Genomic DNA, 27830 nt, shown 5'->3' on the forward strand with positions numbered 1-27830 from the left:
CTGCAGCTTGTGGGCTGAGTGGGGAAGCAGGACATGAGGCTGGACCAGGTTAAAGCACATGCGATGTGCAGAAACCTGATTTTATCAGATGGCCATGGGTTCAAATCAGAGTTCTGCTATTTCCTAGCTGGATGGCCTTGGGAAAATCACTCCATCTCTCCGAATCTCAGCTTCTTCAACTATGAAATGGAGATTAGAAATAGTTTTTACCTCATAGGACTATTGGGAAGATCACACAAGATACTCTGTGTAAAACATATTAAGTGGTGTGGTCACTAGATCAATCACCTTCACAGCGTAAGTCATTTCCTTAGTCAAAAACCTCTGGTGACTCTCCTGTGTCCATAGATTAGGTTTGAATTTTCAGTCCTGTATCCTGTATTCTCAGGAATCTAGATGTTAATGACCTTTACAGCCTCACCACCATCTTCTCTTTTCCCTTTTATTTGAGCCACTCCAGCGTGCTCCAAATTAGTCTTGTTTTATCCTTATTCTCCTTGCATTTGTTCTTTCACTTGCTCCATAAATATTGTCTATTACGTTCCAGACACTGTACCAGATGCTAGGGGTAGACAGGTAAACAAGACAAACAAAAATCCCTGCCTTCATGGAGGTCATATTTCTAGTCAAAGAAGGACAGATAATTGTTTTTAAAGTAAAAAGTGTAGTATGTAAGATGGTGATAAATAGTGTGGAGAGAAAAATTAAGCAGGGGAGAGGAATGAAAATGCTCGGAGTGCAAGATGTAATTTTAAATAATGTGGTCAGAGTGAGTAAGAAGATGATTGTTGAGCCAAGATCTGAAGGAGGTGAAGGTTTGAAGCACACGGAAATCTGGGTAACAGCATCCTAAGCAGAGGAAACAGCAAGTTTAAAGGACTTGAGTCAGGAGAGTGCTGGGAATTTTCAAGGAGCATCAAAGTGGCCAATGTGGTTGAAGCAGAAGGACTAAGAGGCCTAGTAGCTCAAAGTCAAATCAACTATGTAGATTCAGACATAGAAAACAAACTTATGGTTACCAAAAGGAAAGGGGGGGAAGGGATAAATTCCAAGTTTGAGATTTGCAGATACTACTATATAAAATAGATAAGCAAGAAGTGTATTTTGTATAGCACAGGGAATATATTCAGTATCTTGTAGTAACCTACAATGAATGAAAAACAATATGAAAATGAATATATGTATGACTGAAACATTATGCTATACACCAGAAATTGACAATTGATACATTGTAAACTGACTATACTTCAATTAATAAAAAATTTTTAATTAGCAAAAAAATCTAGACTACAGGAAGGCAAGAGTTGATGCAGAGATACCAGTTATCCAGATGAGAGATGATATTGGCTTGTACCTACTCAGTAGCAGTGGAGGTGGTAAGATGTGACTGGATTCTGGTTTTGTTTTAGAAGTAGAGCCAACTAGATTTGCCAAGGGATTAGCTTTGGAGTATGAAAGAAAGTGAGGAATCAAAGCTGTCTCCCAGGTTTTTGATTTGAGAAACTGGAGGAGTAAGGTTGCCATTTACAGTTTTGGGAAAGTTTGCAGGAAGTTGAGGTGGATACATCAGGAGTTTGGGGATGTATTAAGTTTATATCTCTATTATACATCCAAAAATAGATAATGATCCTGGTGTTCAGAGAAGATGTGTGGGTTGGAGAGAAAATTTGAGAGCCAGTGTATAGATTTAAAAACCATAAGACTTGAGGAGATCATCTGGGGAATGATTTCAGACTTCGAAAAGGAGAGGGTCAAGGACTGAGCCCTAGGACAATCTAGCAACAAGAAGTGGATGAGAAAAAAAAAAAAAAACCAGCAAAGAACTGACGAGAAGCCAGTGAGGTAGAAGAAAGTCAGGAGGGCATGATGTACTGGGAGCCAAGTGAAGAACGTGTTTGAAGGAGAAGGAAAGTGATCCAATTCTATTAAATAAGGTGCTGATAGTCCAAGTAAGATGAGAATTGCAAATTAGCCATTGCTCTTTGCACCCTAACAAAAGTGATTTAAAGGACTTTGGGAAGGAAAAACCTGACTGACGTGAGCTCAAGAGAGAATGGTGAGTATAGGGAACACTTTCAGGAGTTTTGCTGTAAAGAGGAGTAGTGAAATGGTGTAGGGTCAAGAGAGGGTTAGTTTTTCTTTGCTTGCTATTAAGACGAGAGAACTAACAGTATGCATGATGACAGAAATAACCCTGTAAAGAGGGAAAACAGAACGGGGTTGGTAAAGAATTACTAAAGCTAGGTCTTTAGACAAGAAGTAATGGGATCTAGTAAAAAGTATGAGGGTGCGGATGCAGGTAGCAGATGAAGCAGTAAGAGCAGTGGAAGTCTCCTCCGGAAAGCCCCTGTCTCTGTCTCTCTGTCACTCTGTCTCTGTCTCACACACACACTCAATCCTCCTCCTCCAGGCTGTCTCCCGATTTCTCCAGACCACACTCAGCTCATGTTGCGCTAAGCTGGGTCGCGAAGAGTTAAGATAAATAAATGTGTGTGTCTCCCCAACATCCTAAGAACCCCTCCAGAGGCTGCAACGAAGACACCTCAGAATTTTCCGCCGCACACCTCCAAACCCTGGCCCAGAGCCCCGCATACTGCGCTTGCTGAATTAACCCGAAGAGACCCCAGGCAGCTGCTACGCGGCTGGTTTCATAAAGGGGGGCGGTCCTAGCCCTGAGCTCTGGGATACGGACTTTCGAGCTCCAGCTCCACACTCTCCCTTTCTCCCCTCTACTCCCACCTCCCGGCCTCTCAGCCAGAGGGCCGATCTTGGCCCAAAACAGCCACCGTATCGGATGTGATACTGGACCTAGGTTGTTGGGATAGGGCTAATACTGGAGGTGGGGCCTGAATACGAAACTGGGTGGGGATTGGACAGAGCGTTAAGGGGAGGAGTTGAAATCTGAACTCTGGACAGAGACTGGACTGAGCTCAAGGAGGTGGAGCCTAATAATAGAGTGGGGCGGAGATTGGGCTGAGGGTGGTGTGGGCGCGGGACTGGGCCGCGCGCTCCGGGGCGGTGCTTGAGGGGGCGGTGCCGTGTCGGAAGTCAAAGGTCAGTAAATAGTGGTGATGTCAGGCGGGCAAGATGGCGGAAGGGTGAGCCCGTCATCCAGTTCTCCGGCGTTGGGCCGTGAATTTTCCCAGGGTTGGGGTGCTGGGCCAGGGTCACCGCGGGGAACAGGAAGCCAGTGCGGGCGTGGACGGAGCCGAAAAGGCGGGGTGGAGTCACAGTGTGAGGGGGTGGGGAAGCGGCCTGCGAAGCCTCGGCCCGCGGGCCACATCTGAGGGGGAAACTGAGAGCCGATCTTTGCGCGGCCAGGAGTCGCACCGCGGGGCCGCCAGATGTGTCTGTCTTCCACAGGGAGGACGTGGGATGGTGGCGGAGCTGGCTGCAGCAGAGCTACCAGGCAGTCAAGGAGAAGGTAAGCCGGGCTGGCGCCGTTGCTCCGGTAGGGCCCCGCGCTGCCTCACGGTAACCTGGTCCGAGCCGCACCGCCAGACCTATAGGGGCGCCGGGCTTCGGGGATGAGGCCGACTTGGGCCCTACTCTCTGGCCCCGACTCAGACCGGTATGAGTCTAGCCGCAGTGAAATAAAATTGGTCTTAAAGGCTGGAGCTACCCTGTCGTAGGAATCCATGGGAAAGAGTGATTTATTCCCTTTCGGGAAATCTACAACTTCGTAGAAGAGAGAACATTTGATTAGGCCTTCAAGAGAAAGGATTCTAGCAATAGAATCTTCCTTCTATAGTCATTCAGGTACTGGAGTGTATGCCACAGCCAGCACTTTCTAACAGGTCCTGAGAATACCGACTTCAGTCAAACAGATGCAATCCTGGGCCTCCCAAAACTCACAGTCTAGTGGGGTAACAGCAATTCCTGGGAGATGAGTGAGGGTTGACTTTGCCAGTGGACAATGCCATTGTGTTCCTGTTTCATTCCATGCTAGTTTGTCAAAACCAACCCAACTGAATTCTAGAAAAAGTTAATTACTATTTACCTCAAGCAATTGGGGTGAGTCTTGCTTCAGGGCAGACTCCCAAGAGGCTTCCGGCTTCAGTTAAATCAGTCCTCTACTCTGGGAGTATTTTTATCCTCCTCTAGCCTGCATACTCTTAGATAGCCTCTCAGCTACAGCCCAGCAAATCTGAGAATAGTTCAAGCTGTTTATGTTGTTGATGAGGCCTCAGAGAGAATTTCACACTGAGGTTTAATAGAAGAGACCCCAAAGTAACTTGCTTCTTGTTGCAGTCTGCCGGAAGGAGAGTCCGACATTCATTTAGCAAATGTGTGAGGACCTCCTGTGATTTACTCTCAAGGTTGATCTCATCATAACACACACAAAAATAGATAGTTGATTAGCCTTCCATCTTTGTTCTCTCATTTGAAGCAAGGGCGGGGTGGGTGTTTCACTTTTGACAGTTCCCCATTTGGGAAGAGAAGGCTTAATTTCATACTCTTATGTGAACCTAGGCAAGTTATTTCACCTCTCAAAGCCTCAGTTCCTCATCTCTAAAATGGGAATACTAATAATACTTACCTGATAGGATTGTGAGAATTAAATGATAATGTAGGTAAAGCACTAAGAACAATACCTAGCACACAGTAATTACTATATAAGTGTTAACTATTTTTATTAAGTACTGAGAGTGATGGGGAAACTTCTTAAATACCACCAATCCATTTTTCCTTCAATTCTGTTCTCGGTCTTTCAGGGCTTTCCTGGCCTGCCTTCCTTCCCTTCCTATCCTGGCTCCATCTGGATCACTCAATTCCCAGCACCCCTGATTCTCTTGCACCCCATAGCATATATTGCCCTGGAAAATACAGCTCGGAGACGCTACTGTAATCTGCCTTCCTCTGCTCCTTACTTCCTCTTGTAGAGTGTGTGTGTGTGTGTGTGTGTGTGTGTGTGTGTGTGTGCGTGCGCGCGCGCGCGTGCGCTTGCCACAGACACTGGTAGGGAAAGTCTCGTTGCTCTTTGGCCCCACCACAGATTCCCCAAACTCATCTGGGCCTGAGCCCTTCAGATCTCCCAACACCTACCCCAGCAAGTTTTTTCAGTCTCATATGTGCTTCTCCCCTTGCCTTCAGAAACTTTCCCCAAACCTAACTCTTCCCTCAAGTCCCCTGTTCGACCACTTCCTCTTTTACTTCCCAGAGACAACCTCACCTCCTCCTTTTTAAAATTTGAAGTCAACAGCATGATTTCTTCTTAACTCCCTCAGCACCCCTGAAGCCACTACACCATAACTTATCTGTATAAACACTCGTTTTCACCTACCATTTGCCAAATCCAGTGGATGTTTTTCAGCCCTTATCTTCCTGGACCTTTCTGCTGCATTAGACACTAGTGATCACTCCCTCTTTCCTGAAACTACTTTCCTGGCTTTTGTGGCATGATTCTCAATTCTCCACATACTACTCCAGACTTTCCTTTCTTTTTTTTCTTTTTTAATGTTTTATTTATTTATTATTTAATTATTTTATTTTGGCAGGAGGAGGTAATTAGGTTTATTTATTTTTGGAGTTGGTGCTGGGGTTTGAAGCCAGGACCTCATGCATGCTAAGCATGCACTCTACCACTTGAGCTATGCCCTCCCCATACTTTCCTTTCCTGTTTTGTGAGTTCCTCTTCCTCTACTTTCCCCTTAATTTTTTTTTTTTAATGGAAGTACTGGGGATTGAACCCAGGACCTCGTGCACGCTAAGTATGCACTCTACTAATGAGCTATACCCTCCCCTCTACTTTCCCCTTAAAGGTGGCGTTTGAAGGGCCTTGTTCTTAGCCCATTGCTCTGTTTACTCAACAAACTCTTCCTGGGTGACCTCCTCCATTTTCATTTTGGGGTGACTCCTGGTCCTTTTCTCTGAGCTTTCGTGTTTGAGAATAGCTCCTGCTGGACAGCTGTCCCAGGTAGCCCACAATCACCACAGATTCTATGTACCAAAGTCATTGTTACCATCTATTTTCTAAACCTGCTCTCCCTTCAGCATTTTCTCCCTCAGCTGGCAGCACTACAACCACCCAGTCACCTAGCTTAGTAGCGAGTAGCTCTCCCTGACTTTCTTTCCCTGAGTCAACACATCTGTTTAATCACCAGATCCACCCTTTTTGCCTAATATTTCTTGAACCAGTCCCCCATCCTCTCATCCTTACCAGCACTGTACTTATTCATATTCTTCTATTTTCTTTCCTGGACTATTGCAGCAGCCTCCTGACTGGTCTTCCTCCATTTCTAATGTTGTTGCTCCTGGACCTATCATCCATGCCAGTCTCTGGAGTGACCTATCAAAAATGCAATTTCATTATGTCCAACCTCCTTCAAACTTTTGGTGGCTCCCCATCACCCACAGGCCTGACCAGGCCCTCCACAGTTGCCCTCTCCAGCTTTATCCTTTACCACCTCTGTTTTGCGTTTTATGTTCACTAGGACTACATTGCTTGTAGGTCTCAGTAAACCCCAGGCCCCACTATGCCTAGACTTCCTTAGCTGACTCCTGCCCATTCTTTAGAGCTCAGTCCAGGATTCCGTTCTCCAGGTCTTTACAGCCTCCCCACAACATGCTGGTCACTGCTCTGCCCTCGCACACCAGCACTGTTGTGTGAGCATTTTCCCTGGTAGACTGACTTTCTTGAGGGCTGGCACCATGTCTGTTCATTTATGTTCCCTCAGAGCTCACAGTCTAGTAAGGGAGACAACCATTCATCACATAGTCATGTGAATGTTATATAATTAAAACTGTCCTAGTACATGTCAATTTAACAAGCACACATTTTTTGAGGGCCTACTCTATGCCACACTCCACGTCAGATACTGGGAAAGCACCAATGAACAGAAAACAAAGGCTCTATATTCATGGAACTCAGCAGTTTATGCAGGAAGATAGGTGTTGAACAGATAATCACACGTCTAAAGCAAGGCAAATGTTAAAGAGGTGCCCATAAAGCAGGAGAGCCATCCTAGTCTGAGGTGGCATCAGGGGGGGTTCCCCAGGGAAGCGACATGTAAACATAGATCTGAAGGGGGAACAGGGGTTAGCCAAGTGAGAGGGTTCATTCATTTTGTTTGTTCTCTTGTTTTGAAAAGCTGAGCTGTGTGTCAAGGAGAGGGAATGATGTGTTCAGATGTCCTGAGGTAGGGAAGATGCTAGAGCATTTGGGAAACTTGAAGGCCAACTGGTGCTCAGTGAGGGGCACAGTGGGAGGGGATGAGAGTCTGCCAGAGGTGAGATTATATGGGTCTTGTAAGTAAAGGTAAAGATTTTATATTTGCCGTAGGATATCATGTAACCACTGAAGAATGTAAGGCAAGGGCAACATGCTGTTCCAACTTTCAAAGCTCCCACTGGTGTCACAAGGAGAAGGTAGCAGAGGTATCTGATCAACCTGGGAAAGGAGTCCAGGTGAAAGAGCATGTTGGTCTGGACTAAGGTGGTGGCAGTGTGGATGGAGAGAGAATTAATAAATGACTCTTCCACTCCAGTTAAGGAGTCCCAGTCTGAAATGGAGGCATCCTCACCCCCAGAGAAGCCCCTGGCTGACAGATGAGCCTGTCTCATTCAGAGCCTTCCCAGGCAGGCCCTTCAGCAAAGAAAAAAAAAAATCACCAGAACTCTCAAAAACATGTTTAAAAAATGCAGGTACTTAACCCTGTGTAAAATGGAAGGGCTTACAGGGGTGAGCACAAATAGTCCAGGAAGGTGTCCTAGAGTGGGTGAGGATGAAGCAAGACAAGGAAAGACTCAGACAAGGGCTGCAGGCCTGCTGTCTCACAGTGGGTCTGAGTGCAGGGTGAGAGGCAGGTTGGTCCGACAGAAGCAAATATCAGTTCTGTCCAAAGGAGCTTTATGGATGAATGGAACCTTGGAATGGTGGAACCAAGAAAGCCTCAGAGAGAATCCAGTCCAATATTTCTCTTAACATCTGCTTTGTTGAATGTAAAAATTCACACACCTTTTTCCTGGTGTTAAAAATTGCTCATAAAAGCTTTCTAAACTGTTGCTGTCACCAATGCAACATGTTTATGAAAACTTTCAAGCAAATAATTTCATATACTGCCTCAGATTTCTGCTGAATTTCCCCATAACAAAAAAGTAAAAATAGAAACACTTTTCTTTGATAAAAAAATCATACACCTTCTCTTCGTGTTGTTTGAAATTAGAAGCAAAGGTCATGACTTCTACAGCATAGCAAAGTGTGCATCAGTCTGTTTTATTTTCAGACTCCACATGTCCCCTTCCCCAGTCTGCTCACCAGAGCCACTGATCTAGTCCACCTCCCTCATTTCCTAAGAGGAAAACGAGGACTAGGTGAGAGTTCCTTCTGACCACATATCTTATAAGTGTCTGAGCTGAGCTCAGTCCCTGTTCTCAGAGCAGCAGGAAGTTCCTCCTTGCTATTCTGCTGTTGGGTAATCCCGGGTCGTGGAATTGGGACAAGAAAGCATTGTTTTTGAGCCCAGGTGCCATATTTCTTGAGTTTTCCATTTGTCTGTCTGGAACTGAAGTACAGGGAACAGGAACAAAAGGTGGTGGAGCCAGCTGGCTCTGTCATCCCTCTCTGTCTTCCCTTAGTCCTCCGAAGCCTTGGAGTTCATGAAGCGGGACCTGACAGAGTTCACACAGGTGGTGCAACACGACACGGCCTGCACCATTGCAGCCACCGCCAGCGTGGTCAAGGAGAAGCTGGCTGTGAGTACCACCTGCACCCTCTAAATATCTGTCCCTCACAGCCTGACCTGCTCTGGGACCCTGGTGAGGGTTCCCAGCCTTTCTACCATTAGGTGACTGTTTTTCCCCATAGACTCCCATTTTGAAAGAATTGTGTCTGTCAAGTAAATAAGCTACATATATTAAGTAATAATAAGTTTTCCCACTTCTGTACTGTTCTAGCAAATGTTTTCCTATGAGCAAAGTCAGCATTATAAACAATTTAGAAAATGGAGATAAATAAAATAAAAAGACCTAGACACACCTGTAATTCAGTCTCCCAGAGATAACTGCTGTTTGTATTTGAGGAGCATATCCCTTATGTACAAGTTCTTTTTCAAAACTAGAATCAACTGAATACCATGGTTTATAATCTACTTTTTTTCCCCCTCTGGCAGGGGGAGGTAATTAGGTTTATTTATTTCATTACTTTTATAATGGAGGTACTGGGGATTGAACCCAGGACCTCATGCATGCTAAGCATGTGCTCTACCACTTGAACTATACACTCCTCCTATAACTTACTTTTTTACTTAATCATTGCAGACCTTATTCTACAGCATCATAAATGGCATGGTAATCTGTTATGTGGATTTAACCAGTTCCTAGTTTCCTATTTCAGTTCTCTACAGTATTGTAAACAACTACAGTGAACATTCTGACTGCTAAATCTTTGCCCCTGATATTTTCTTTATAATGAAGCACTGGAGGGGATATAGGGTGAGTACAGTCTTAGACCTTTTACTATCTACGGCAAAACTACCCTCCAGAAAGATTTTGCCAACTTATATTCTTACTGGCTCCGTTTTTGTTTTGTTTTGTTTTTAATCAATCAGAGATGTATAATGGAATTCTCTTGTAAGATAGAAGTTAGATTCTGAAGTCAATGTAAAAAGTGAAAATTGTACTTCAAGGTCAAAGATAACCCTGCAAACCGCAAGTTTCCAATGAAGGACAGTACACTGGTTTTGTATTATAGTTTCTCCATTAGTGTTGGAACAGATTTCAGTTTCTTCGTTTACTCACCAGCTGAATCAGTTGCCTTGTGATTAGAGGCCATGTTATGAAAAACATGTTGTGGAATTTTTTTAGCCAAATTCTTCTGTTAAATTTTGTAAAATACTGTCTGCCTGCTAACCACTGCTACTGATGAATATGAATGACAAGTAGTAATCCTGCTAAACTGCTCTAAGTCCAGCCAGTAGCACAGACACCACTCGTTCCTTTCATTTATTTATTCCTTTTTTCATTTCACAAATATGATTGTATACCTGTGCCAACACGTCCCGGGCACTGTTGATAGGCTCTAGGTTTAAAATGCCTGGGCAGCCTATCAGGAGTAAATATTTTCTACAAGGTTTGCAGAGCCTGGCCTTGTCTCTCAACATCCCATCCCTGCTTGCTCAAGGGCATTCTGTCCAAATTGGCTCAAGATTGGTGCCCGACTTGCCCCTTCTACAAAGTCCATACACTGGCCCTCAGCTGGTCCCAGGGTTGCTTCTAGGCAAGGCTGCCTGTTCTCATCCCGCCCATGTTTCCTCAACCTTTCATACAAAATACTTCCTTGGGGGTGGGTATAAGCTCTGGTAGAGCGCATGCTTAGCATGCATGAGGTTCAATCCCCAGTACTTCCATTTTAAAAAGAGAAAAAGAAAAGCAAAATACTCTATTTCCTGAATAATTATGATGATATTGTAATATTACAGTACTGCTGTTTATTAATTATTTGCGGTGTGCATTGTGCATGCCTTATCTCTTTTAATCTCCACAGTAACCCCCTGAAGGAAATTTATTTACTTGCATTTTATTGATAAGGAAACAGACTCCAAGAGGGTTTAGGTATTGTAGCCAACAAGCAGTAGAACTGGGATTCAAATCCAAGACTGACCCCAAAGCTAGTACCTTTCCCATCACTCTACCCATAAGTCTATGGCTTGGATCCTCTCTTGTCTCTTTTTTTTTTTTTTAAAGACAAAATTTTTTTTTAAATTTCATTTTTCTCTCTTTTTTTCCCCCCCTAGAGGGGAGGGAGGTAATTAGGTTTATTTATTTATGTGTTTTTTAATGGCAGTACCAGGGATTGAACCCAGGACCTCATGCATGCTAAGCATGTGCTCTACCACTTGAGCTATACCTCCCCCCTTCATTTTTCTTATTCTTTTTTTCTATATATTTTTTTCTCTTTAAAGCCTACTATTTTATCCTTGTTTTTTTGTGGGGGGGGAGATAATTAGGGTGAGTGGGTGGTTGGTTTATTGATTGATTGATTTTAATGGAGGCACGGAGGATTGAACCCAGGACCTCGTGCATGCTAAGCACACACTCCACTCAGCTATATACCCTCCATACTCTCCCATCAATATCTGATCAGCCTGACTGGCCTTGAAATTTTGGTGAACCAGCCAGTCAAGGAGCTCTGCTCTGACCTACACAGGCCTACTGTGGCCCTGTTTTGTACCTTCATCTGGGGGATGAGGTCCCTGGCTGCCTTTCTCTCCTTCTCCAGCCAGAGGTATGAGCTGAAAGGTTGTGAGCATTTCTCTGGTCCCACACAGAGAGTACACTTTGGCCCCTCATGCTTCAACCCTCCATACCTCATACCCCAGGTTGCAGCCTGCTCCTGGGCCACTTGCTTCTTCTCCTGGCTTCTCTCTGCAGACTGAAGGCTCATCGGGAGCGACGGAGAAAATGAAGAAAGGGCTGTCTGACTTCCTAGGGGTGATCTCCGACACCTTTGCTCCCTCACCAGACAAAACCATCGACTGTGATGTCATCACCCTGATGGGCACGCCCTCTGGCACAGCTGAGCCCTATGATGGCACCAAGGTATTCACTCACTGTCTCCCCTGCAAATGCCTAACGGCACTGGGCTGTAGCTTCCAACCTGAGCTCAAAAACAATACATATTCATTAAAAAAAAATGTATATAACTAAATTAGAGAATATTGATATTGAAGAAGATAATCATTTCTAAACTTATAATCCCATCACACAAAAAGAACTACTGATTCCTCACTGGTGTATAGCCTTCCAATTCTTTTTGCTCGCAAACACTGATATAGTTTTGGTTTTTCCTTTCTAACAAAAGAAGCACTTTACATATGCAGTTTTGTAACCCACTTTTAAAAAATTTACAATTAACTGTTAGCATCTTTCCTAATCACCATTACTTTTAATGTCTTTAAATTCTTGCAAGTACATACAGCATAATTTTTCAGCCATTCCCCTAGTGTTGCACATTTGGATTCCTTTCAGCTTTCAACCACAATAAGGAATGCTGTGAAAGCATCTTAAATAACATTTGTGTTATTTAAGACTAATTTCCAATAGGAATAAATGTTCAGGGGAGGATGTCTTCAAAGCAATTAAGTCAACAACAATGGTAGGATATTTCTACAGCATTTTATATTCTCATGGTTACTTCTCATATTTTGAGGGGTATTTTCTCCTAAATTCACAGGGTGGTGTCACAGCACTTTGGCCTTCATAGCATTTTACCACGTTGAATTTCCATTCCAAACACAGTTTTTCGTGCATGTTTTTCAGTGCTGGTCTTTGCACTACTACTTAGTGCACATTTGAGTAGATTGTGAAACTTTTTCAAATATAGGATTTTAAATTGTAACAGTAAATCACCAGAATCACTTGCTGAAGCTCTGATGCAGCCATCCCATGCTTCATGTAATGATGAGGAAGGAAGGAGGGACTTTCTGTTTACTAACTAAAGTTTGCTACTCCTGTGGCCCTAATGGGAACACAGCTTGCAGTTTATTTGGCAGACTGGCTATGAAATTAAGAAATTCTTGATGAATTGTTTTAATTTGAAGGAATTACTTTATTTCAAAATGTGCCAATGAATTTGGACTTTATTAATATATTTGCATTACCATTTTTCATATTTCACATAATTCAAAACCATTTTATACATATAGTTTTGTAGCTTGCTTATACTTCATTTTCTTAGTTCCCGAGGTGGGATATGGGTTGAAAGACCATTTTTCTAGGAACTCCAGCTTTGGATTCCTATGCCTGTGCTCCACTCTGTAGCCCACAGTATTAATTGCCAAGTGTCCTGTGGGTATGGTAGCCCACGGGGAGAAGCTTGTGGTGGCTGACTGGCTGAGAGGGGCTACTTTCTATCTGAAGCACCCCAGAATTTCTGTTCTTTTCTCTGATTCTTATAGGCTCGCCTCTATAGCCTGCAGTCAGACCCAGCAACCTACTGCAATGAACCAGATGGTAAGGAGGTAGCAGTGAGGGGGCAGGCTTGCTGGGCAGGGAGACCAAGGAGGTCTGGACTGTGTGCCATGTTTATCTCTGGTAGCAGTGGCCAGGCACCCACTGTGTAGAGGGACCAGAGTGGGGCTTGCTTGAACCTTACATTTGGTGGGATGGGTTGATGGTCCCTCTTCCTCCCTGAACCCAGACTGTCTTCATCCCCTTCTGCAGAAGCTTTGCTCCTCTTGTCCCTCATCGTCAGCTCAGGCTCCCTCCCCGCCCTGTGCCCTGCCTGCCTTCCCTTTGTCCTGTTTGCTAAGCCTCTGCTGTACAGTAAGCTCTAGGCTGGGAACTGGAAACCAGAAATTGTCAAACCTTCCATTCTATCCAGACCTCCAGGAACCTGCCGTTAGGAGAGGAAAACAGGGAATAAAGGAAAGATAGTAGAGATGGAGTGACTGCTCCTGCGAAAGATGGAGGCATTGTGAACCCGGAGGATGGCACTCAATCCAGCCTAGGAAACCTAGGATATGACACTTGAATTGAGACTTTAACGATGAATTAGAAGTAAACTAATTTTATTTTTAGAAGTGGGAAAAGGGTGTTCAAGTATAGGAACAGGACACTTGAAGGTCCAGAAAAATCTAGGCATTTGGGAAGGCTGGATAAAGGGTGAGGGAATGAGAACAGTGAGAGCTGCTGGGGGCACCAGACTGGAAGGGCTTTGGGTGCCAGACTAAGCAGTTGGAATAGTGTCCTAAAAGTTTCAAGGTAGTGGTTCTTAACCTTTTTTTAAGTCACAAAGACCTTTAAAAAATCTGTTGAAAATGACAAGCCCTCTTTCAACAGATTTTTGTATGCAATATGGGAATTCTTTAACTCTTTGAAGCCCATCTTTGGATATCGCCTAAAAAGACCTTCTGTAGAGAACTGTTGAAGGATTTTGAGGCCTGAGGTGATCAGATTTTGCATTTTCTAAAAGAGTCTCTGGGCAGTGTTGTGTAGGATGAAATAGGGAGAGACAGAGATGGGAAGACCAGTTAGGAGGCTTGGTAGGAATCCTCATGTCAGAGATAGACCCAGAACCAGGGAGGTGGCAGGTAGAATGAAGAGGAAGGTGTGCATATAAGAGACACTGAGGAGGTGCAGTCCAGAGTGACAGAGAAAGGAGGCGTCTGGGAGGGCCCCCAGGTCTCTGGTGAATAACTGGGTGGGACAGGTGAGGGAGAGCAGAAGATGAGTGCACATTGGGTTTGTGGCATCTGTACAGATGGACATGTCCAGGCACCTGGACCTCTGGATCTGGAGCCTAGAATGGTAGTCTGGGCTGCAAAGACAGACTGAGGAATTGTCAGGGGGAGGAGGAGGTTGAAACTCATGGTTTAGTGGAGGTTATTGTGGGAGAAAATGGAGAATGAGAAGAGATAAGGAAAGGAAAAAGAGGAGCCCACTGAAGACTCAGATGGAACAACTAGACAAGTGGGAGGAAATACACAAAAGAGTAAGAAGCCAGGAGAGAAAAGGGCTCTAAGAGGAAGGTAGTGGTTCCCAGGGTCAGAAACTAGGATGGTCAGAAACACGAGAGAGGACAGAGAAGCCATCGTTGGATCTGGCAGCACAGGGTCACTGGTGACCTGAGAACAGCTGTTTCAGAGAGGAAAGGGTTCAGTAGCCTAGTGCAGTGGGCTAATAAGCAGGCATGGGAGAGTGGAGACCACAGCTCCTCCTGGAGATCACTCCTTCATCCTGCCTGACCCCTCCCTCCACTTTGGGCCATATGGCTCTGAAAAAAATGATAAGCTTTCCTCATTGTCCATGTCCAGGCTTAGGTGTGATTTTAATAGGCCCAGTGTTCTTTTCTCAGACCCATGGAACTGACCATCAGTGTCTGTCCCTCTGCAGGGCCCCCGGAATTGTTTGACGCCTGGCTTTCCCAGTTCTGCTTGGAGGAGAAGAAGGGGGAGATCTCAGAGCTCCTTGTAGGCAGCCCCTCCATCCGGGCCCTCTACACCAAGATGGTGAGGGCCCAGCCAGCAGGACCTCAGCCAGCTCCCGGCTTGAGGTGTGGGGAGGTGGGAGGGACATGACCAGAGAGAGCCATTGTGGAGGCTTCTGGCCTAGAGCGCAGTGAGAGGCCCTGTGGAGCCGAGCCAGCCAGGTCCTGAGCCAAGAAACCACATGTGGGAAACAATTTGCCAGGCTTCTGGCATTCACGGGGAGAAATGAGAGGGCCAGCAAAGCCTGATGGGAGTTCTTTTCTCCCTCCTTGGCCAAGCTGGGCCAGGAAGGTGGGCCTGGTGGGAACAAGTGCTCTAAGAATCACTGCTCAGCCACTTAGACCATGTGAAATCCAGAGCAGCTGGGAGCTGGCTGATAAGGCTGGGGACACATCCCACACAACCACTCCCAAAGTCTCATTTCTGCTGCCCTTTCCCTCTAGGTGCCAGCAGCTGTTTCCCATTCAGAATTCTGGCATCGCTATTTCTATAAAGTCCATCAACTAGAGCAGGTATGCTGGCCTGGCCTGGGGAGATACTCCACTCAGCTGTGGGGGAAGTGGGCTGGATTTTGTTGAGGGAAGAAGGGGATAGAGGGTGCCAAGAGTTCTGGGGTCAGGACCAGGGTCTGGGAAGAGGGTTCCCTGACTGCTCCCCCATATTCAGGAACAGGCCCGGAGGGATGCCTTGAAGCAGCGGGCAGAACAGAGCATCTCTGAAGAGCCTGGCTGGGAGGAGGAAGAAGGTAAGAGATTGAGAGGTGGTAGGCAGGTACAAAGTCCTGCCTGTGAGGTACTCTCTGGGCCATTCTCTCTGAAGCCTAGAGGTATGTGGCACCCCCAGGGAAGAGGAGGGAAGGAGTACAGTGTTTGCACATGTGGAAAATAGGCTGAGCTAGCAAGGGGATGTTTACCAAGGCTGGTGGATCCCAGGTTTAGGTACAGAAAATTGCATGTGTTATATTATATGTCCAAATTATACTAGAAGCTTTACATGTATAGTCCCTACCATAACTTCATTATCCCTCTTTTGCAAATGAGGCAGGTAGGTTAAAGAAAAGTTAAGTGGCTTGCTCAAGATCATGCACCTAGGATGTAGCAGAGCCCCACCTGAACCTCAGACTGGCTTACTTTCAAGTCTTGGCTTTTTAAGCTAACATACAATTTTGGGTTGTGCTGCCGGAAGCTGAGTGCCCACCAAGCATGCGCTAGGCCTCCCTGGTAGGAGAGACTTTGACCAACAGGAAGTATCTGCAGAAGAACCATGACAGAGAAGGTGTGAGGAAACTGGCACCTGTTAGTCTTTTTTTCGAGGGTGAGGGGTTACTTATTTATTTAGATTTCACTTGGAGATACATTGAGTTTTGATGCATTAGATATTGTTACAAATAAGCAAATACAATGATCTGGACCTATCTTTAGTGAAGCACTTGTTAGTCTTGATGAGAGCACTTTGGTGGGAATCTGAGGTCTGTCTTCAGAGAGCTCCAAGGTTATCTTGGTGCTGACCAGGGCACATCACTCTCTTTCTCTGCCTTTCTCTCTTAACAGAGGAGCTTGTGGGCATTTCACCCACATCTCCAAAAGAGGCAAAGGTTCCTGTGGCCAAAACTTCCACATCCCTTAAAGGAGGACCTGGCCCCCGGAGCCCCTGTGAAGAGACTCTGGTGACCCCAGTTGAGCCTCCAACAGAAGTGACTCCATCAGCGAGCAGTGAGAGCATCTCCCTGGTGACACAGATTGCCAAACCTACCCCTGCACCTGAGGCACCAGTGCTGCCCAAGGACTTGTCCCAGAAGCTTCTAGAGGCATCTTTGGAGGAACAGGGCCCGGCCGTGGACATGGGCGAGATTGGACCCCCACCCCTAGCTCAGTCCAAGCCCCACATCCCTGCTGGCCGCCCCAGTGGCCCAGAGTCCAGGCCTCCAGCCAGAGTAGAGACTCTCAGGGAGGAGGTGCTCACAGACTTACGGGTGTTTGAGCTGAACTCGGACAGCGGGAAGTCTACACCCTCCAACAATGGAAAGAAAGGTAAGTCAAGACCAAGGCCCAGGGAATGTGTCAGGGCAGGGCAGGTGAGAATTGCCACCTCGCAAGACAGACTTGTCTCCTTGTCCCTTGTGAGGATCCTAGGAGCAGATGGCCTTTATTTGTGATACTGATGATGATGATGGCAGCTGCTATAGGTTGAATATTTATTACCATGTTCCAGCAATTCTAAGATATATTTATTCTCTGAAATTAGGATGCACGTTGTAATTATTAGGGTCTTAGATTCAACAAAATAAGGTTTATGTCAGACCCTTTGCTAAGAATGTAGTATTGCATTTAATTTCTCAGTTACCAGGGGAGCTTGTTAATTTCTAGACATGTCACAACCCCATGATGTCAGTATTACTGTTCTCATTTAATAGATGAAGTGGGGAGGGTATAGCTCAGTGGTAGAGCCATGCTTAGCATGCACAAGGCCCTGGGTTCAATCTCGTATCTCCATTAAAAATGAATAAATAAATAAACCTAGTTATCTCCCCTCACCAAAAATTAAAAAAAAAAAATGAAGAAAGTGAGCCTCAGACATGTTAAGTAACTTGCTGAAATTCACATGGCCAGGAAGTAGCAAACCCAAATTCAGACCCAGATCTGTCTGATCTGAAACCCATAGCCTTAACTATCACACTGTGCCAATTTCTATCCTTTTGGACAATTTAACTTTATCCTAGGGTGGGAATTCCTGTGACATTGATTGCTGTCAAGGTTCTTCTCCCCTGTATGACCTCAGGAAAGTCATTTAGCTTCCCTAGATCTTCACTATTATTAACTATATAAACAAAACTTACATGTACAGTTTAAAGAAGAATAAAATGAACACTCATGAACTTGCAGTGACCCAGCTTAAATAACAGAGCTTAGTTTCTTATCTGCATAATGAAATTTTAGACTGGAGACTGACTTTATGTAAGGGGGGAACCTCTCTTTAACTCCTGCAATTAAAGGAAGTGGTATCAGCTTTAGCTCTGGTGCCAGCTTTTTGCCACATCCAAAATACTTCTCCAGAGATAGCTGGATTGTCAGCGAGAGCTCGCCTAGGCTTCTCACACACACATATCCCGTCTTTGCCAACACTCAGCACCAGTTGGCCACAAAGCTTGCCCAGGAGGTGAGCGCTGGCCTGCTGGCAGCAAGGGACTGGCTTGCTGCTGTGTATGGGGAAACGGGCCCCCTCACACCCTACCCACTCCCTGATGGAAACTGTGGGATTTCCAGTTTCCAACAGAGTGCTTTCCTTCTGACTCTGATTCAGTGAGGTCATCCATTGAGCTCCTGCTCTTTATGAGACACTGAGGAGGGAGGGGCAAAAGCTACAGTCTTTATGATGAAGCGCGAAGCAGTATGGGACAGGCTTGGTACCGGAGGAGTTCAGAGAAAGAAGGAACCTCCGAGCATCAGCAGGTTTTTCACCAAGGAGACAGGCACTGTATAGGAGAGTCGGAGAGTTTGGGGTAGGTGCGGGCGAGTAGTAGCCCAGGCTGAGGGGGCCTAGAAAGTCCAGATAGCAGAGGGCATGAGGCACATTGAAGGGGGTGACCAAAGTCCATTTTTCTGTATTGTCTCCTATGAGAGGAAGGGAGTAAGAAGGGAGGTGGGTTTGGCTCAGAAATAGAACTTAAGAACTTAAATTTTTAAGCTGAATTCAGGAAGTTGGACTTCGTGCCGCAAAGCAGCAGGGTATGTTGCTTATGTTATATGCCCAGCCTGTACTAGGAGGTTTACGTGTAGAGGCTTGGGCTCAGGCTCCGAAGTTCAGGCAGTTCTGGGTTCAAATCCCAGCTTTGTTCATAAGCTATGTGACTTCAGAGAAGTTACTGACCTTCTCTAAGCCTCCGTTTCTTTTCTGTATGTTGGGAGTAATTGTTTCATGATAGGTCCTCAGGGAAGAAATGGGGGTAGAGCCCTGCTTTGGGGAAATGATGAAGATAATAAGAGGCGCCATTCTCTGAGCACCTTCTTTATGTCTATATAGCTCTATGCTAAGCCCTTGATACGCATATTACTCAGTCCTCACCAGAGCCCTGTGAGATCTGTGAGATTTTCCCCACTTTTTCTTACTGGTAGGAAACTGAGATCAATCACCCACCCAATAAGCATTTAGAAAAGTGTGAAATAGCCTTTAGGAGAGTGAAGAGTAGGTGATGGACCTGACAGGTGGTATGGGTGGTGGGTGGGTGGTACAAAGGGTCCATTTGAGGTAATGGTCGTGAATTTTTGGAGAGCCCAGTCAGCATTGTTGTACTTTTGTCCAGCCACATTCAGTTGCTCAGGTGCGGGCACAGATAAGATGGGGAATTGGATTTAACCAGGTTTCAAGTTTAGCCAGGTGAATTCAAAAAGACTAGAGTCCAAGTGTATGCAAGAAGTGATCAGATTGATGCTTCATGGAATCTGAACTGGGTAAGAGAGGGAATAACAGTGAAACAGTTGAAAGGTTAAAGAATTACAGGTTCCATTTGGAATTGGGCTACTGGAGAGTATGATCAGAAAAAATGAGTGGTGGGTGGAGACTGGAAAAAATGAGATTATGAGGGAGATGCAGTATAAGCTCTTAATCACTCTGCTACGAGGTGTCTAATGCACTCGGGAATTCACGGAAGGAGGGCCTGGGGATTCAGTGAAGAAGACCTACCAGAAGTAGTCACTTAGTAGGGGGAAGCTGGGGACTTGCACTAGAGTGGGACAGTGGGTAAATAGAGGGAGTAAGTTTTAAAAGAATGGAAGCTTGGTGACTCCTTTTCTCTCTTGTGTCCACGTCCTAAGATGACATGAGGGAGGCTTGGTTTATGAGTACAGCAGTCTCTGGGGGTGGCCCAGCCACAGGGCCTGCTAAGGGCCCAGGGTGCTCCCTGTCATTGCAGGGCTGCTTCCCACCTGCATTTTGTGCCGAGACCCATTTATCCAGGAGACTAGACTTACTCCGCTCAGGTCCCTCAGCAGGAAGCAGGGAGAGGAGACTGGGGCAGATCCTGTGGCCTGTGGACTGGAAGGAGCCCGACAGTAAAACTCCATCATGAATTCTTAAATTGTTGTTGCATAGATCAGTTCTCTGCCGCGTGCACAGTGTACTGGAGATCTTAGTGGTCTCATTGTGTGACAGGACAGGATGGTGGGAGGAGGCAGGTGGTAGAGAAAGTCCAGATTCACATCTCTGCCATTCAACACCTTTGTTTTCTCATCTGTAAAATGGAACTGTTAATACCCACCCCAGAGGATAGATGTGAAGTGCTCCAAAAATGTTAGCTGTTACACTTTTCTACACCAAAGCGTCTGCCCTAGCATTTAAGCCTGAAGAAGAGAGTTTCAAATCCCTAGAGGGTCTCCTGAGGTTAGAGAAAGCTGTCAGAGCCACAGCTCTGAAGGAGGAATCAGCCAGGAGTCCTGACTTCTAATCCACAGGAAACCTGCACTGACAGAGCCAGGCACGAGCCACCAGTGTCCTGAAAGCACAGGGAGCCTTAGATGTGGAGTCAGAAGAAGTGGGTATGGTTGCAGGTCTGCCCCTGACTGGCTGTGGGACCATGTGCAAAATTACTTAACTCTGAGACCAGGCCTTTAACGGCTCCATTTGTTAAATATCCACTATGTAGATATGTTACAGGCACTTTACATGATACTGCTAATTTTAACACTGTTGTATCTCAAACTACAGGCCTAGGTCTACAGAGAGTCATCCCAGTACCTGTTTATAATGCAGAATTCTGGGCTGTCGCCTAGAACTGCTGAATCTAAATGAGGGGGATGGGAAGGCAGGAATCTGCATTCTGATAACCTCCTCTGGTGGTTCTTTCAAAGAGGGTGGTTTTACCCTTACTTTATAAATAAACTGAAGCCCAGAATAACTTGCCCATAGTAGATAGAAGAGTCGGGATTCCACCCAGGTCTGCTTGGCTCCAGAGACCCTGCTCTTACCACACTGCTTATGGCTAGCTAGGTGGCTAGAGAGAACAGTGCAAGACCCCTTACAAGGAATATGGGGATGGGCTGGGGGCGATCTCCAAGTCTGGGCACCTGGTGAGGAGCAAGCTTGACAAGAAGAAACAAGATTTTACAGGTGGTGCCATTGAGGGCTCAGAGCTTACTCTTTTTAAAAAGTGCTTTTTTAAAAAAATGGTTACAAAGTAATATGTGTTCATTTTAGAAACCAAAAAAAAAAAACCAAGAAAAATTACCCCATGGCCTCATCACCTAGAGATAACTACTGTTAGTATTCTTGTGGATATTTTGCTCATCCTTTCTGTATGTGTGCATGCATCTGTGCGTGTATTTTTTTAAATGGAATCATACTGCATATACATTTTTTTACAGGAACTATTTTTGTAGTTTTCTTCTTAGTAATATTATTTCCCATATACATTTTTTTTATATTGCCTGTAAGAAGTCATACCTGAATATGAATGTTTGGAGCAATGGTTTTCAAGTCTTAGTAGGCATCAGAATCACCTAGATCAGGGAGGAGTAAATATTTTCCATACAGAGCCAGGTCACAAATACTTTAGGCTTTTGGGGGCATACAGTCTCTGTCCAACTTCTCAACTCTGTCATTAAAGCTTGAAAACAGTCATACATAGATGATGTGTAAACGAATGGCCCTGGCTGTGTTCCAAAATTTTTTTTCCAAAAACAGGCTGTAGGCTGGATTCGGTCCACAGATCATAATTTGCCAGCCCCTGATTTAGAGGAAGGGTCTTTGAATATTTATTGAGTATAAACTATTTGTTCTAGTCAATTGTAATACATAACAGAAGCTCCCTGTCCTTGGGGAGCCCACATTCTAGCTCCTCTATTATTAGACAATAAGCATAGTAAATCTGGTTGTGTAATACACTAGAAAGTGACAAATAGAATGGAATAGAACAACCAGAGCAGAGTGAGGGGATTGGGGCTGCAATGGAAAATAGGACGGTGAGAGTAGGCCACATTTGGGGTGGGTGAGATTTGAGCAAAGACGTGAAGGAAGTGAGCAAGTTGGCCTGTGAATATCTGAGGAAGAGTCCCAGGTACAGGGAACAGCCCTAGCAAAGGCCCTAGGTGGGATTGCACCTGGTGTGTTTCAGGAGTAGCAGGATCAGGGTAAGGATGGAGTGAGAGGAGAAAGAAGTTCATTGTTTATTTCTTCCGAAAGATTTCCATAGCCCCAGGGAGCCTCTGGACCAAGATGCTTCTCCACTGTTCAGTAACTTGCTTTTTCTCACTTAATAACTTAAGACTATTTCATCATGTATATAAATGTTCTATGGCCTAACCTTTAAAAGCATAATGTTTTAATTTAATATAAAAACATAATGTTCTATCATATGATGACACCATTTATTTTTGTAATTCCCTATCAGTGGACTTTCAGGTGGTTTTTTTAAGTTTTTATCACTATAACAACACTACAGTAAACATCCTTTTGGTTAAATTTTTTACTGAATCCAGGATTTTTCCTTAGAATAGATTCCTAAAAGTGGGATCACTGAGCTGGAGAAAGCAGAATGTAAAAACCTTTGATGTGTATTTGTCAGGCCCTTTTATGAAGTGCTGTCACCCCAACTCCCACCTCTTCACATGCCCCTTCCTGTCTTTCACACTGTGGATCATGGTTCCAGGCTCAAGCACAGACATCAGTGAGGACTGGGAGAAGGACTTTGACTTGGACATGACTGAAGAAGAAGTGCAGATGGCGCTTTCCAAAGTGGATGCCTCCGGTGAGGTGAGTGGGCCTGTTGGCCACGGGGAGACAAGCCCAGTGATCCCAGGTCTGAGGACTCCCCTTCCCAAGCCCAACAGTCCCCTCAGAGTGGATCCCAGTCCTGTCTGAGGTATCAGGCTGCAGGAAGGGAGCTCTGGCCTCCCACGCAGGCCCTGCCTGAATTTTTGTCATCAGCAGCCTCTGCTTCCCCTCAGTTCCAGGGTGCATGGATGGGAGAGTTCTTGACCTTAGCTCATATCAAAATCACCTGAGGAACTGCTAAAAAATACAGATGCCAAACCCTGCCCCAGATCTTTTAACTCATGGTCTCCAGATGTGTGACTGGAGCAGACCCCTGGCCTTAGAGACAAAAGACAGTGTGATCTAGGGCAAGTCACTTAACCTGAGCTTGTTTCCCCATCTAAAACATGGACTTGATCACCCTAATCTTACATGTTGTGATAGATGATGCATGTACACACGTGAGGCATAGTGCTTGGACATGGGAGCACTAATAGATATTACTGAAACCACCACAAAACCCAGTCCAGTTATAAGCTCAGAGGCTTATTCTTCACCACCTGTCAGAATCAAGAAGGGTCATTTTGAATGAGAACCTGGGAGAAGAAGCTCTCACAGCTAGTAAAGGACAGGGCTGAGGCTTCAGCCAACAAATCTGATTCAAGTCAGTGTTACATCCACCGTCACACAAGTACCACATGATTTCTTCCATCATGTAGTTCAAGAACCCACTGGAAAGAAGTGAACAGATTAGAGACAAGGGAAGGACCTTGTTTTTCATGTTGGGAGACTGAAGCCTGCAGGGAGGTAGTGACCTGCACTAGAGTATTTTGCACCTGTGACCTTACTATACCCAGGGTAGAGAAGGCCCATGGTGCCCTCTCATGCCACAGCACCTTCATGGCTTTTGTGTCTTTGCAGCCCTCTTTAAAACCTGGCATACAGTATACCTGGACAGAGTCATTCCACAACTTGTCATACCAGGGATCCACTGACAGCAGGCCAGGAGAGAGTTGCCTGGGGAGACTTCAGCTGGGGATTTAGGGTCCTGGAGCCCCTAGTGAAGAACCTGTGAGCACTTGCAGCCTGGTACCTCACTTGCTTCTGATCACAGTGCCACTCTCAGGTTCCCTGCCTGTCAGAGCCATGATCTTATCTGCTCAGCCAGAGACAAGTTCTCCTTAAGGGATTGACTATTTGGTTCTCACAGGCAGGGCGTCCCCTTGTAGTGTCCAGTGTTGGTTGGTAGTAGTATTTCCTCTGGGTCTGGAACAGTCAGAGCAGCAGATCCACCCCTTAGGCAGAAGACAGCTCTGCTCCCCAGATACTCCTTAAGGCTCTCATAGGAGGCAGGGTATGACCTGGGTCAGTGGGGGTGGGGGGGAGAGCTATCCTGAAATGGAGGCAGCTGGGGAGCTTGGGTCTGGGCTTGACTCAGAGGAGTAAATATGTGTTTGTGCTCTCCATTACTTCTTCCCTTTGCAGCTGGAAGATGTAGAGTGGGAGGACTGGGAATGAGGGGAGCCAGAGCAAGCAGCTCCCCCACCCACAGCACCTCCCAACTCCCTCGCTCGTCTCAGCCCGGCCCTGGAAGACACTAAGAATGTCCCCCAAATGGCCTCTGTCAACCAGAGCTCTGGGTAGATTCTGGGTTGTTCCTTGTTGGCCCTTTAGGCCTCTACTCTGGGAAGGGGCTCGTTAAATCCAAACCTGGAACTCTGACTTGTGCCAACCATAGGATGACCCGAGGGGGAAGAAACCTTACCCTCTCACCAGAAGAGCCTACATTTCTCTGCTGAACACCCACTGTTCCTGGGGACTCTTGCTGGGAACTCCCAAGGGAGAGCCCTAGCCCATCTACCTGTGTAGACAGAGGCTAAACCACCAATCTCTTGGAGGACGCCAAGACAATATACTCTGTCATCCATAAGCAGACAAGGAAGGCCATGCCATCTGCCCTTGGCTAGACAGGGATGGTGAATACATTTTGGTTCCTGTCTCAGGGGGTAAGAGGCATTCATTTCTGGGAAATTTGCCTCTCTTGGGAATCTCCCCTACCCAGGCATTTTCCATTCCTAGAAAGATTCCTTTGGTTCAGAATCTAGAGACCAAACTCTGAGATCCCACCTCCCTCCTTTCATCCAGTCTAGGCTGGTACTTCCCCACCGCCTTTCCCAAGGCTTCTTCGTGTCAGATGCACCCGAGTCCTTAGCCCAGCTGTGCCACCTGCAAGAGTCTGCTCTTGCTTTTCTTCCTCTCCCCAGGAAGGGAGGGGGCCACTTCAGGCCCTTCCGTGCGTTGCCTGACGAGATACCCTGTCCAACCAGCAACCCACCTCGACTCCCCTGTAGCTTAGGACACAAGCCAGCTACCAGCGGTACAGAGCAGTGATCAGAGCTGAGTACTTACAACGCTGGTAAGCCCAGCTTCTCCGCCTCAACCCTTCTGCTTCTTGAAGGGACATGCTGGGGGTGAACTTCTTGAGACTCATCAGGCTTCTGCAGAAGCTCTTCTTCCTGAAGGCAGGCCCAGTCTTTGCGGCTCTCACCCCCACCCTGGTAAAGCTGCACCTCTCTTGGGGGACTGAGGGGCTGCAGGAATTCCTGGAGACCCTGGTGCTTCACAATGCTGCTCTGGTGATTCTTGTACATAATCTGGTGTGTTCACCAATGATTTAAAGGGATTGTGGTCAGGGACGCCAAGAGAGTGGTGGTCACTTCCACTTCAAACCTTCAATGGGGGTGGGATGGAGAGAATGCTGAATCTTTTTTTGACGGGGTGGGGTTTTTTCTCTTTGTAATTATTTTAGTTTAATTAACCTTTTGGTTGTTTGTGCAATATTATATATTTTAAATTATAATGCATCTCCCCAGAGTATTTTGTAGCTGGGAAAAGAAAAAAGGAAAAAAAAAAAGATTCTAACAGCTGTTAGTTTTGTAATTAAAAAAGAAAGAAAAAAGAACTTTGTCCTGAACCTTTTCCAGACTTGCCGTTAACAGCATTAAAGAGATTCAGCCAGAAGCTGGAAGATGTCTGGGGGTCTGTTCTTGTCCCCACAGCAGCTGCCCCAGAGCCAGTGTGCAGGGTGGCTTCCTGCTATAGCCTGGGGGAGGGGTGGAGTTGGGGAGGAGTCCTGAGGAAGTCCCTTGTCCTCATCCCAGACTGTTTGGCCTTTGCGATGAGGAAGGGACAGGGCCCCCAACAGGCCTCTCACCAAGACAAGGAGTCAAGGGCCATTTCTGCATTCCCAACGCTTCTGCTTTTATTTGGAAAGGAAGTTGCAACAGTGGTAGTTCTAATTGCTCTTGGTCATTTTTCTCCTCTCCTCCTCCTGTATGTGTATGATTCTGGGGTCTATTTTTAATTAACTTTAGTTAAACACCTGTATGAAAAATCACTTGTCAGCTGTAATAAAAGGGAAGTCTGAATGAGGCCTTCTGGTTCCATGAAGATCTTTAAAGGGAAAGAGAAGTAGGGCTGGGGAGGGTGTAGGTAAGTTTTAGGATAACTAAACTTAAAGTGTAAAATATATATCACCATTTTAGAAGCGGGTTTTTGAGTTTGCTTTCTCCCCCTGCTTTATTGGGGAGGACTTGCCATTGCTTTTATCAAGTGCTTGCTAGCCATGGATGCCAACTAACTTCTTCAATTGAAGGCCGGAGAATCATGTCTGGTTCCAGGAGCCGCTTGAGCAAGTCCTGGCATTCGGCTGAGATGCCCAGATGAGTGGGGAAGGACACCCCCTTCTGCTGCTGCCACAGCATCTTGGGGATGTCTGTGTCGTCAAAAGGTAGGCTGGCACAGAGCATGACGTACAGGACCACGCCCATGCTCCAGACGTCACCCTTCTTGCTATCATGGGGAATGCCCTGCAGCACCTCGGGGGCGGCATAGGCTGTGCTGCCGCAGAAGGTCTGGCTCAGCTCCCTGCGTGATTTGGGCAGCACCTTGGCGAAGCCAAAGTCTGTCAGCTTCAGGTTGAAGCCCTGCAACAAGGCGTTCTCGCATTTGAGGTCCCGGTGGGCCACACCACAGCCATGGCAGTAGTGGATGGCCTCGACCATCTGACGGAAGAGAGCCTTGGCCCGGCTCTCGGGCAGTGGCCCCCCATTCAGCACACAGTCAAAGACATCCCCTCCTTCAGCCAGCTCCATCACCAGGTAGATCTTCCCATCGGCAGACTCCAGCATCTCATACACCCGGATGATGTTCTTGTGGTCCAGGGTACGGACAATCTGGAGCTCCCGGGGCAGGAATCTCTGGATAAACTCTAAGGAAACAAGGGGAAAGAGATGGAGTATCAAGTCCAGCCTTCTGTCTGCCTGTCTGCCCACTACATCTGGATCTTGTGCCTTGGTTCCCTTCAACCAGTCTTAAATGTCTAGCTGCTTGGACACAGCAAAGAAAGTTCACTTCTATTGTTATTGTAGTTAATATATTATTCAAAGGAACTACTTTCTGTCAGCTTCAGGGAGTGTTGTGAGCAGCCTGTGAGACCATGGATATCAAAGTGCTTTGGGGAGTTTTAGACAAAGCTATTGAATTCCAGTTATGAGGCCTGATTTGCCCACAACACAGTGAGCCAGCTCCTCTCACCTCTGCCTCTGACCCACAGTTCTTTCCAAGAGCCCTATCTTTTTCCCATCTCTACCTGCCTTAGCACCAGGTCCTGCCCTCTGCTAGCTCTGGCCATGGCCTAGCCCATCTCTCTTCCCCTCCTGGAATAGGAAAGGCCTGGTGAGCTTGGGGTCTGCTTCTGGGGATCCTTCACCTCCTGCCACTTTAATTTGGACTTTGGAGGATGTGATTTTCCTCACTCCCAGCATCCCTCTGTTCCCCACTGACCTGCTCCAGAGCCACAGTCTCCTGCTCTCCTTGGTTCCAGACTAAAGGGGAGGAGGGAATGATCCTTCTGACTGGAGGAAGCACCCACCCACCTCAGCCAGCCCTCCCTTTCTCCAAAGGGGCCCCAGCTCACCTTCTGGCCCTCCCATCTTGTCTATAATTTTAATTGCCACTTTTCTTTGGTGTTTTTTGGAAACTGCTTCTTTTACTTTTGAGTAGGTCCCTTCCCCAATGGTCTTGCCCAGCTGGTACCCATTGGAGAGCAGAAAGTCCTCCATGCTGTCTAGCACCTCCTTCCTATCACCCTCTCAGCTC

The 27830-nt window shown here is 46.2% G+C and overlaps 2 protein-coding genes across 6 annotated transcripts; one reads left to right on the forward strand and one right to left on the reverse strand.

The window, feature by feature from the left end:
• The first annotated feature begins 2919 nt into the window (after positions 1–2919).
• Positions 2920–27091, forward strand: BSDC1 (BSD domain containing 1). 5 transcript variants are annotated; one of them, XM_010976070.3, is made up of 11 exons: positions 2920–3054; positions 3364–3424; positions 8578–8694; positions 11371–11538; positions 12897–12951; positions 14833–14948; positions 15371–15439; positions 15594–15672; positions 16478–16957; positions 22567–22670; positions 24156–26102. In XM_010976070.3, exons 3-11 carry the CDS (start codon positions 8599–8601, stop codon positions 24186–24188), a joined length of 1200 nt encoding a protein of 399 aa, XP_010974372.1. In that variant the 5' UTR covers positions 2920–3054; positions 3364–3424; positions 8578–8598; the 3' UTR covers positions 24189–26102. The 5 variants fall into 5 exon arrangements, with proteins under 5 accessions (XP_010974372.1, XP_064349887.1, XP_010974370.2 ...); XM_064493817.1 differs by lacking the exon at positions 24156–26102 and adding an exon at positions 23592–24133 and having other exon boundaries at positions 3030–3054; XM_010976068.3 differs by lacking the exon at positions 24156–26102 and adding an exon at positions 26326–27091 and having other exon boundaries at positions 3048–3098.
• Positions 26279–27830, reverse strand: TSSK3 (testis specific serine kinase 3). Its single transcript, XM_010976072.3, has 2 exons — positions 27649–27830; positions 26279–26940 (listed from the first exon to the last, which is right to left on the reverse strand). The coding sequence occupies exons 1-2, from the start codon at positions 27791–27793 to the stop codon at positions 26279–26281; spliced, it is 807 nt and encodes a 268-aa protein (XP_010974374.1). The 5' UTR covers positions 27794–27830.

The sequence above is a fragment of the Camelus dromedarius genome, chromosome 14, assembly GCF_036321535.1.
Source record: "Camelus dromedarius isolate mCamDro1 chromosome 14, mCamDro1.pat, whole genome shotgun sequence".
Classification (NCBI taxonomy): domain Eukaryota; kingdom Metazoa; phylum Chordata; class Mammalia; order Artiodactyla; family Camelidae; genus Camelus; species Camelus dromedarius.

Coding starts and splice junctions, on each gene's coding strand:
- BSDC1 (XM_064493816.1), top strand. Junction 3,425..8,577: donor ACCAGGCAGTCAAGGAGAAG/GTAAGCCGGGCT, acceptor GTCTTCCCTTAG/TCCTCCGAAGCCTTGGAGTT. Junction 15,673..16,477: donor TGGCTGGGAGGAGGAAGAAG/GTAAGAGATTGA, acceptor CTCTCTTAACAG/AGGAGCTTGTGGGCATTTCA.
- TSSK3 (XM_010976072.3), bottom strand. CDS start 27,793: ATGGAGGACTTTCTGCTCTCCAATGGGTACCAGCTGGGCAAGACCATT. Junction 26,941..27,648: donor CAAGATGGGAGGGCCAGAAG/GTGAGCTGGGGC, acceptor TTGTTTCCTTAG/AGTTTATCCAGAGATTCCTG.